At 37.6% G+C, this 12,159-nt stretch overlaps 1 protein-coding gene across 1 annotated transcript; it reads right to left on the bottom strand.

Annotated features, from left to right (window-relative positions):
- Positions 1-8,301: 8,301 nt before the first annotated feature.
- LOC120328357 (uncharacterized) lies at positions 8,302-10,207 on the bottom strand. Its single transcript, XM_039394820.2, has one exon. It carries the CDS (start codon positions 10,115-10,117, stop codon positions 8,498-8,500), a length of 1,620 nt encoding a protein of 539 aa, XP_039250754.2. The 5' UTR covers positions 10,118-10,207; the 3' UTR covers positions 8,302-8,497.
- Between the last annotated feature and the right edge of the window lie 1,952 nt (positions 10,208-12,159).

Genomic DNA, 12,159 nt, shown 5'->3' with positions numbered 1-12,159 from the left:
AAAAGGCTTAGCTTCTAGTTGTGTGGCAAACTTCAGGTAAACCTCTTTAACATGAAATAATCAAATCGTATGCCTCTTGTGCGGAAGGGTGTGCTGCTAGGCTTTCAAAATTGACTAAATTACCTTTTTTCGCTATGTGTAATTTTTCTAATTAGGGCCATTTTCGCCATGAGAAAAACGTAGATTCTAAAATAAAAAAGGCTTAGGTTCTAGTTGTGTGGAAAACTTCAGGTGAACCTCTTTAACATGAAATAATCAAATCGAATGCCTCTTGTGCGGAAGGGTGTGCTGCTAGGCTTTGAAAATTGACTAAATAAGCTTATTTCGCTATATGTTATTTTTCCAATTAGTGCCATTTTTGCCATGAGAAAAACGTAGATTCTAAAATAAAAAAGGCTTAGCTTCTAGTTGTGTGGCAAACCTCAGGTAAACCTCTTTAACATGAAATAATCAAATCGAATGCCTCTTGTGCGGAAGGGTGTGCTGCTAGGCTTTGAAAATTGACTAAATTAGCTTTTTTCGCTATACGTAATTTTTCAAAATAAGGCCATTTTCGCCATAAGAATAACGTAGATTCTAAAATAAAAAAGGCTTAGGTTTTATTTGTGTGGCAAACTTCAGGTAAACTTTTTTAACATGAAATAATCAAATCGAACGCCTCTTGTGCGGAAGGGTGTGCTGCTAGGCTTTGAAAATTGACTAAATAAGCTTATTTCGCTATAGGTTATTTTTCCAAATAAGGCCATTTTCGCTATGAGAATACCCCAGATTCTAAAATAAAAAAGGCTTAGGTTCTAGTTGTGTGGCAAACTTCAGGTAAACCTCTTTAACATGAAATAATCAAATCGAATGCCTCTCGTGCGGAAGGGTGTGCTGCTAGGCTTTGAAAATTGACTAAATTAGCTTTTTTTGCTATACGTAATTTTTCAAAATACGGCCATTTTCGCCATAAGAATAACGTAGATTCTAAAATAAAAAAGGCTTAGGTTCTAGTTGTGTGAAAAACTTCAGATAAACCTCTTTAACGTGAAATAATCGAATCGAATGCCTCTTGTGCGGAAGAGTGTGCTGCTAGGCTTTGAAAATGGACTACATTAGCTTTTTTCGCTATACCTAATTTTTCCAAATAAGGCCATTTTCGCTATGAGAATACCCCAGATTCTAAAATAAAAAAGGCTTAGGTTCTAGTTGTGTGAAAAACTTCTGGTAATCTTCTTTAATGGGAAATAATCAAACCGAATGCCTCTTGTGGGGAAGGGTGTGCAGCTGGGCTTTGAAAATTGACTAAATTATCTTTTGTCGATATACGTATTTTTTTCAAACAAGGCCATATTCGCTATGAGAATACCCTTGATTTTAAAATGAAAAAGGCTTAGGTTCTAGTTGAGTGAAAAACTTCAGGTAAACCTCTTTAATAACAAATATTGAAATCGAATGTCTTTTGTGCAGAAGGGTGTGTTGCTGGAATTTAACTTTTTTCGTTATACGTAATTTTCCCAAATAAGGTCATTTTCGCTATGAGAAAAACGTAGATTCTAAAATAAAAAAAAAGACTTAGGTTCTAGTTGTGGGAAAAAATTAACATAAACCTCTTTATTAATAAATAATGAAATCGAATGCCTCTCCCGCGGAAGGGATTTTTGCTTGGATTTGAAATTATCTGGCTTATCTGCTTTTTCGAAGGAAGTTAAATAAAATTCGTTTCCCCTTTTTTTGTTTTTTCATTCCTTTTCAAGCTTTTATTATTTATTTTTTTGCTATATAATTGTTATTTTTCCTAAATTATAAACATATTTCCCATAATAGTATGCTAATTTCGTTTATCTTTATTTTTTCGGGTGTAGATTCTGACACGCCTCCATTTCTGCCATAAATATTAACCTTTCCGCTTCGCCGCACACAAAGGTCAAATTGCTACTAGCTTCACAGTGGTTGTGATTTCAGAATCGGATCTAATAATTTTTTCGAATCGAATCTCGAATACTTGAAAATATATAATTGTAAGCGACTTTATTATAGTAATTGGTCCTCTCAACAAATGAATTACTGAAGACATAGAATAAATCACTCAGATAGATTACTGAGCGTTCACACAGAATAACAAACACGTTTTATAAATAACTCACTGCAGAAAATAGTCACAAGTTAGAATTTCATTGAAAAACTATGACTTCAATGAAAAATAAATTGGGGAATTCACCTCGACCATTAGCGGAAAGATAAAAACAAGATGGCGGCGATTCGAAATTTAGCTCTGAACCGATTCGAATTATTTACTATTCGATTCGAAATGCCCAGCCCTAGTAATAACTGCGCCTCTAATTTGGGGCTGGTATGAAAAAAAAGGCTAACATATTTCAGTACTTTTATATTGTTCCAGATTATCTGGAGTGCTTTCCTTGCGGTCTTCTCTTGTTCAGTTGTCTGTCACTGTCGGTCTGTAACGCTCTTAATACTTCTACCATATCGTTTCCAAATTTTACACAAATATCCATCTATTTTAGGTAAAACGCAAGCTCACGTTCAAAAGATACGCCCTTTGACCCCGAGAAAACTATTTATTGGTGTAAAATATCTAGCAGAGAAAAAGAGAGGGTTTATTTATATGCATACATCCAGTGGCGTGCCTAGAGGAGGCGAAGGGGGCAGTCACCCCGGACAGCACGGTATAGGGGGCAGCAGAACCTTGCCTAGTTTTTCACAGCTATTTTCAGTCCAATTTTTGATTAGCAGCAATTACACTATAAGTAGACAGAACAATCATTGAATTATTGGATCCGCACTGAAATTTCCGAACATAACCAAAAACTGACAAATATCACCCAAAAAGGTGAAAAGGTAATGTTTACAATCATGCGAGAAAATCTGTCTGTGTGGTTGGTAAAATGTCTACTGATGCGTCGCTTTTTTGACATGGAAACAGATATTTTCCAAAAAATGTTGCTTCGTTTATTGGGCTCGACTGGAATGTTTTTCATACATTGTGCTTTGCATATTCTTTATTACTCATAATTGGCTATTCAATTGCTAGTTGCGAACGATCTTTCTCAAAGTTGAAACAGATAAAAAAAAATTTAATGTCTTCGATGTCAAATCAGGGTCTGTTAGGTTTATCTTTGATCAGCATCGACATTTGTAGCGAACTAGCGATTAGACATGTTTTTGCTAATAAATGTGTTCGATCTTGTAAATATGAGTTTGTTGCTTAGGTTGATGATTTATTTAATAAAACAAACGTTTTCATTTATTTTCATGCATAACAACATCTATAATTTGTTCATTCCACGAAATATTTTTGAAGTTATCCGAAACTCGCCCCGGGCAGCATGAGAGTTCGGCACGCCCCCGACCATGGCCAAAGCGTTGAAATCAAATGACAACCTTGCTGCCCCGCAGTACGTCTTCTGACAATCTGACAAGCGAGTACGAAATTTATTGTGAGTGTAATAGACCTACATTTAAAGCTGCTCAAAGCAATATGAGACGTGCACATTACACGCTTTGCACTGTCGCACAGAGCAGTGAGCCACCTGGGGTCTCGGAGTCAAATTTCGTATTTGCAGTGACACGTTCTGTAATGACGTTTAACATTAGCATGACTTGGCATATCAAGCAAACCGGTTTTGAAATGCGCAAGAAAGAAAAATTATTCCGTCCAAGCACTTCGGAATATTCGACCTTCTACGCGAACTTCCTTTCGTTCCCGGGCATTTTTATATTTTGAAAATCACAATAAATTTATTTTAAAATTACAACCAACATCAAATAAAGACATACAACTGAAAACTGCAAAAAAGCGCCGTACAACTGCAATTGTTACAGCGCAAATCCATGTGGAGACAACGATAAATTTATGATCAATTTTTGTATCATGAATTTATACTTGGGACGTTCGATGGCCGCGGTTTGCTGACCCCTAATATGTACCTACAAACAATGAGGGAATGTAGAACAACTTGCCATTGAACATTTATGATCCATGCTTATTTTGCAATTCTGCGATTTAGCACTTGAGAAATGGATTGCATGTGGATTGCTCTTTTTTTGAATAAATTCACTCATTTGGTTTTGTAAACTACCTGTAGCTAGCTTTAGTGACCCATATATTTGATGCCATGTCCTGAAAATGTATTGGTATCTATTTACGGTAACAGCCATAGTCGGGAATATAGTGTCACTTAGCGGCATTTTCCACAATTCAAATTCATCAATATTGTCAAGCTGGTATATCACTGTGCGGTATCTATAAAGGATAGAATTTACATCTTTATCCCGGGAGAGGGAACCCGATAAGACGGCTTAACCATATGGCGAACCACGGTCTCTCGTCCGGTTACCATTCCATGTCTGGTATTAGTTAGGTATTTGTTTTCGGAAGCATGGACTAGGCCGCGAGCCGAGGCCCTGAAAAACGCCTAGAAAGTGAGTTTCGTAGCGCACATCAGGTAACTACCTAAAAATGATTTTAAAATGTTCCTTAAAAATGTAGTAACAAATATTGCCTTGTTCCCACTTCCAAAAGTTACACGTTTTACGGAAAAGACGCTTTTACTACAAGAAATATGTGCTACGATCTGTCCTATATTCTCTACCTTTCCGGCAATGAACAATGACTTCTGCATGACGTAACAATTGAATCGAATCAGCTGTTAGCGAGCGGATGAATCTTAGTTATTACTGCTCGATCTTGCGTTGAGTTGGGCAGCCTTCCCATAGCCCTGTTTAGTTATTATTAATTAGTTAAGTTATGCTAAGACGTTGTTAAAAAGTATAAGTAAGTTATTAAACACTTGTAGATCCTTACCACGGATATGGGCCGTAAGACGAAGCCTTGCAAACGCCCAGAAAATGAGTTTCGTAGCGCAGATCTGGTAACTAAATAAATTCTTCAGTTTTGTGTGAAAATGAACATACTGAACGCATTACAGCTTGTTCCACAATCCTGATGCGAAATTGAATATAAGAGGTTCCCGGAAATTCAATAACCATAAGTTTACAACACATACATAAGAACTATGCAATTCGAGAGCCCTACACCACACTAACACAAATGTATTCTTGTAACGTTTTGCCTGTCCAAAATCAAACTTCCTCAGTCAATCATAATTTATTAGGTAGATTACGAAAAATATGTCATACATGTAACCAACAACAAAAATACTTTAATTGCGTGACAGGAGTCGCGAGTGACCTCGAAAGGTCGAATGAATTTTATGTAATAACCACAAGCAGTTTACAACAAGAACAGCATAAAAATCTACATTCATTTTATAGAAGCTATCAAACGTATTTATTTTCAAGCAATGAAGTCACAATTTAACATCGTGAGCACGAAAACACAAATAAATCAGTTATTTCTCACTTAGAAATTTACCGGAGAAGTCAAGAAAATTAAATGAATGTACAGTACGTACATAACATAGTGAACAGAAATATTACAATTAGTCTTTTTTTAGTTTATGTGGTTATGTATTTGAACAAGGGCAATATTATTGCTAGAAACAGGACCACGACACTAACAAATGTCCGAAAAAACAAACAAATAAATGATACTTATTAAATCAACTGCAATTTAAGTTGATTTTGGCACACTTGCATAAATTATTTTGACTAATTTTCTCACACTTGCAGTTTGCCAACTCAAGAACTGATTTGAGGGCCACATGCTTCTTCAGTGAATCATTGTTGGGTGGGGAAGTATAATCCGTATGTTTGCCAGTGTTAAATAGACGTGTCCTGGTATCATTTACATTCTTCATATCCTCTTCATACAGTGAACAAACAAATTCCTCAGCTTTATATATTAATGCCTCGTTAACCTCAAAAGATCTTCATAGTTGAGAAAAAAATGAATTGAAAACCCCAATGAAGTCTCCAACATGAGTTTGATGGGCAGTTCCAATTGCAGAAAAGTGCTAAAAGTATTTCAATATGAAAACCCCTGTAAGCTGTTTGCAACTATTATGATTTTCATATACCTTTACGCTTCAGGACTTCTTGTTTAATCCATTTTATAGCACTTATAGCAGCAGGGATTAGAGCCTGCGTTAGGTCGGATTGGTGGAACATTGCCGTTTTATTTTGTAGTACAGTATCTAAAATGAGGAAGAAAATCATATTTTTAACATCATGAGTGTAAAAATACCACTAAATACTAACTAATACCTTGAATACATAATGCATTTTATCTGATGTACTCAATGAATGTATATATGCTCATTGCATGTACTACAGTCCAGCAGTGTTTGCATACCAGTACTAGACTATATGTACACTAAATTTTGATATATCACAGTCTGAAATGCCCTATGAGTTTGGACTATAGACTATATTTTAAAACATCAACTGTTTGTCTACAACTTGATTTCTCACCTTTCAATCGCTTCCAATGCTACTTTCTTTCCACGGCATAACTTATCATTGCTTCCCAGGTTCTTGTCGACCTAATGAATTCAGATTTAGACCAACGACATTAGTAAAATTGTTTGTTATCTTCTCCTCCACACAACCGTGCATTACAGAAACAGCCACTAATTTCTATTTCCAAATATGCTGTGGCCTATATAGTAGTATAAGTCTGCTGAATAGTCAAGAAGAGTCATTAAATTAATCATAAACATTTCATGCAAGCCAGAAAATATCGTTGTTTGTGACATATTATTCTAGGTCTAGCCTTCCTTGGAGTTACTGCACCGTACCTATTTAACAACGTCTTATGAGCTAGTGTTCAACTAAAAATGCTATTTATGGTAAGGATATACAAGTGTTTAATATCTTACTTATACTTTTCAACACCTCCTTAGAATAACTGAACTAATAATAACTGAAAAAAAAACTATGGAAGAGCTACCCAACTCAACGCAAAAGCGAGCAGTAGTACATCTGATATTCATCCGACCACGGGGGATCCACCTACAGCTGACTAATTTGATTGTTACGTCATGCAGAAGTCTGCGTTCATTGGCCCATGATACCGGAAAAGCAGAGAAAATAGGACAGATAGTAACACATATTTATTGTAGTAAAAGCGTCTTTTCTGTAAAACGTGCAACTTTTGGAAGTGGGAACAAGGCAATATTTGTCACTAAATTTCTAAGGAACATTTTAAAATCATTTTCAGGTAGTTACCTTATGTGCGCTACGAAACTGAAAGATAAATGGCCTCGGCTCGCGGCCTAGACTTTATGGTGGAGGAAGCCGTGACCGACCACCGGTTACGTGAACCACCCTAGGGCGCCAAGGAGTCCAGCGATCCTCTCGCACATAACTATCCCCGCATGGGATGCGAACCTACGCAGAGTAATCAGCGGTGCGGTGGCGAGCATATTTCTAATGCTTTTATCACGATGAGCCAGAGATATAAGCCATCAATTGTATTTCGTGCTGAAATCATGATACATCAATATGCGTTTTGTAATGTACTCTTTTCTATTGCATTTACGAATCGAATAAAAATATACATACATGTACCATGAGGTGACCGTACATTTGAACCCATGCGTATATCCACGGGTTCAATCTATATGCGGGTGCTAAAACCCATGGGTTAGGGTTAGTATGGGCTTAACTATCCGTGAAACAAAAAAAAATCCATAGGTGCAATTGTCATGGGTTCAAATGTAATGGAACCGTACCATGATAAAACCAGAAAGAAGGCCGAGTTTACCACTACTGAAACCCTTTACCAGGCATAAATAGTTTAGCATGACAGACAGGAACTCGCACACGTAATCCAATCATAGCGAGTTATCGCCGGTGGGTTCACTTCCCCTGCGGCGCAAAAATGCTTTCCTACCAAACCAGCACAGAGGAGATGACCCAGAAAATTCTTTTGAGCGTCCGAACAATTGAACTGTTATGAACTTCTCATCTATCGCGGCTGCTTTGCAAATAAACCAGAATCACCTCAGTGATATAACACCTTCTACCAATGCTGGCGAATCAGAAACATATTCATGTGTGCACCGTACAAGTTTAGAGCATTTGTAATGCTTAGAGCTTATTGTACTGCATAAATATTTTGTTTACAGAAAACCAGGGCTTAACTGCCTGTCATCCTGATGAAAAAGAAAAAGGGGAATTCTGTGTTACGCGAATTGTGACTGTTTTATGTGTATTTGAAGATTCATTCCTCATTTATCCTCGTGCACAAAGAACACAAGATTTCAAAATTTCAATCATCAAAAACGAGGAGGAACTTTCAACCGAAACAAAGTTTAACGACAGCAGGAATGGCCAACTGCGGGACTGACCATGTTTTTCAGTGGCCTCCAGCACCACAAATTAATACAAGGGACAAACTAATTTTGACATATCGGTTTATTAAACAGTGACCCTAAATATGATACATATTAAAACATATAAAAATTCAGAAGACCACACATCCAGAAAAATTGATTTGTGATCACTCGATCAGCCAATCACACTGGAGTGCAGGTAGCTATCAGATGGAAAGAGAATAAATACCATGCAGTGCAGTTAAAAATAGGTGAATAATCTAAAGGAAACCCTGCATTTCTTTCATAAAAGAGTCATATGCAACATCAGCATTCAACTTTCCTTTTTTGTTTTTCTCTTGTCTATTTCTGTCAGAAGATGATGGAGCAGAAACATTGGTAGGCCTGTTTGGTCCAATTTTCGTTGTAGTTTGTCTTTTTACACGAATAGACGTTGGCATAAATCTTGTGACATCTGCCTTGGGGTTGTTGATGATCTTTGGTTTAGCAACAATCATAGCAGGCATTCCTTCTTTTTCCTTATCTTGTCGATGCTGAATCAAACTTGGAGGTGCACTCAAAACATTAGCGTTATTGATTGGATTTTCAGCTTGTATACTTCTATTAAATCTTTCTGGTATTTGCTGACGAATTGAAGGCATCATGCCCATGCGGATTGGCATTGTTGGTGGCAAACCTGGTGGTGGGCCAGGTGGCAGTGTTGGTGGATGGCCTGGTGGTGGGCCAGGTGGTAACATTCTTCCCTGTATTCTGCCTGTAGCAACATCTGGTGGTAATCTGGGAGGTCCAGGAGGCAAACCAGGTGGAGGGCCAGGAGGTGGTTTTTGTTGAGGTTCAGAGAATCTTGTATTTTTCACATCTTTGCTCGGTATATCACTATCAGCCGAATCAACTTTTTCATTTGAGTCCTTTGTTGGCACACTTTGACCAGCCAATTTTAGCATCATAGCTTGAAGTGGAGTAATACCAGAAGCGTCTTCTAGTCTTGCATGTTTTGACGCATCTCTGCCATCTTCATTGTCTGATGTTCCATCACGTGACTGCACTCTTTTTCTTCCTCCGGAGGTAGAATCATCCAGATCATCGTCGCGGTGATAAAATTCATCATCAGATTTTTCTGCATCCTCATGATCAGCAGCAATTTTTTCTTCATCGCTGTCACTGCCACCATCACCCAATATTGGACCTTCCTCTGGATCATAGGCATCTTTATCATTATCAATTGACTTTTCTATCGAAGGAGTTCCAGGTGGTGGCCTTGGATAAAGAAAACGAGCATTACCTTTGAATCTTTTTTTCAGTGGTGGAGGACCCGGGGGTGGTCCTGGTGGATCTTTTTTTCTTTCAGTCTTAGAAAAAAATCCTACAGAAGTAGGATTCTTTTTCAAAATTCCTTGTGGCTGGATTCCAGGTAATGGTATGTCACTGAGTTGCGGAGTTTGAAATGGAGCATCAGGAAGGGGAATACTATCAATTGTAACTTTTTGAGCATTTCGCACAGATTCATAATATACTTCTTTCTTCAAACGATCCTTTCTATAATTATCAACAAGAAGTTTTAATTCAGCTCCTTGCTCAGGATCCTCACGAAGATAGTATTGTGTGATTCTTTGAATATTTTCCAGCAACTTGATTCGCTTTTCTTTCACGACTTTGTCGTTATAGGGAAGATTTTCAGATGGATTAAGTTCCATTTCATCGAGAGTGTCCAACTCAGCAAGCATTTGTCTTGGATCTTTCGTTTTTATTACAGCTTGCCTCACTGCCAGCCTTTGTTTTTTATTTTTGCGTAACTCACGCCTTCTCGCTTCCTTTCGGGCCTGATCAGTGGGGTTCATAAATTTCCCACCCTTGGTGGTAGAAGTTACTCTTCTCCCCATTTTGAAAAGTTATCTATGTATTTAGGCCAACAAATAATTATTTTCAAAATCCACACATAGAAGAAGTCTATTAAAGAGAGTGTAAATTAAATTAATCATTGACTGAAATTTTTAGTGAAAATTTGAATTCATATGAATACCCATTATAGGTATTATCTTGCTTAACAAAAATCGAATAAATAAAATATGCAATCACTAGTCAAATCGCACCCTTTGCTTTCCCAGAATGAATGAATTTTGTCCCATCAATAGTTTGTTGTCTACATTGCTTGGTCCTAATAATACTGTAATAGATACAAGAATTCTAGACTCTGAACATTTGGCAAAATACCAAGAAGACCGTTTTTTGAATAACATACTTTGACGGTACATGTACAGTGATACTATTCTAAATAAAAAAATAAGGATTGTAATTTTTCAACTTGGTTTGAAATTTCAAAGTAAAAGAATGGCAACTTTGGACTTCCACCAATGCAGTTTTGTTTCTTTATGGTTAAAAATGTATCCAAATACGATCTAACGCCAGTATTGATTTTATGGTCTTTTACTACAATAAATCGGGCAATCACAAATCTCAGCATGCAATCAGCGAATGCGACACGACAAACATTTGAGCACAAGTGCTAACCTTCCGGGACCTTCTAGATCCTCAGCGTGCAACTGACAGAACAGCCCCATTTAAATAAAAACTTGAATAAACAAGTGTTCGATTACTTAAACAGAACATTCCAACTGGCGCTTCGAAGCAGAGTCCAGTCTAGCAAAATTGACGACGACCATGCATATTTTGCATAGGGTAAAGGTCAATATTTTGGTGCAGACAGACACGGAATGCAATTAGCCTACGTTTCAAGAGATACCCGTTTAGTTGTAAATCGACATGGGTTTTTGTGTGTTCGTGAAAGCCGAATGGTGCTTGTTCTCTGTAATCCAGTAATCAGTCAGTTTATAATGTTAGAACGTTTCAGCACTGTCTATTGGTGGTTGTTTCATTCCACTACTGTACCCTTCAGACTGTCAGATATAATTGTGAGCAATCATGAATTTTACGGCATGCAAAATGGATTTTGCTTGTGTGTATTTTTGGGGAGCACCAGTGTACCCGGGAGTGCACCTACCATGGAATCCAGACTGGGGTACAATCATCTATGATAATATCAACTCTGATCCAAATCTACAAAACTCAATGATTGTACGGACATATAGAATAAAAACAGTCATAACAATAACCAAGAAAAATGACAATGGAGCATACAATTCATCGCAGTCAGCTCCCACCATATTTCTGCAAGCACACAAAATTCACCTACTACTGATGATCAACATAAAATTGTTGTATGTCAGTGTGTTGTAAAATTCAGGTCTCCTGAAATACATACCGTACTTCTAATTGGCCTGGCTGTGTGACTCGACAATTTTCGCATACAGGCATATGTCGGTGACGTAGTCAGGTGGGGGTTAGGATTGGCATATGCAAAAATTGTTGAGCCAGGCCAACTAGAAGTACATGTGGTACTAAACTATACCAGGCCTGTACTTCTAGTTGGCGTAGCAACGATATTCCTAACCCCCCCCTGACCTGAGTACGTCACCCAAAAATTACATCACTGCGTCGTCACAATCGCCTCATAGAGCTTGCTGAAGTATAGTTACGATCGTCCGAAATGGCATTTGTGCCGACTATAATAAACTCACTAACGTCAGCGATCTCTCTGTTATCGGTATCGTTTCGACAAGAAAAATAGCTTGCTCGATTTTGGATGATTGTCTCCTCGACCATCCGTATACTTTGGAGTTCAGTAATATGTCACTGCCACTTTGCAGTGATGTTATTTTCGTATGACGAAGTCAGGCGGGGGTTAGGAATAACATATCATGCAAAATTTGTTATGCTACGCCCACTGGAAGATACTTGTGGTACTAAACTATACTAGACGTGTCAATTCCAACATCCTGAGTCCTGACAACTGTACAATGCTATTTTTCTTGTTTCTATAATGCTAGACAGAGGTCGCACTTACAAGATCAACTAGATCAGGGGT

This window comes from Styela clava, chromosome 7 (genome assembly GCF_964204865.1).
Source record: "Styela clava chromosome 7, kaStyClav1.hap1.2, whole genome shotgun sequence".
Taxonomy (NCBI): Eukaryota; Metazoa; Chordata; class Ascidiacea; order Stolidobranchia; family Styelidae; genus Styela; species Styela clava.
Note: the sequence above shows the minus strand (reverse complement) of the source record. Positions and strands in the feature narration are given on the sequence as shown.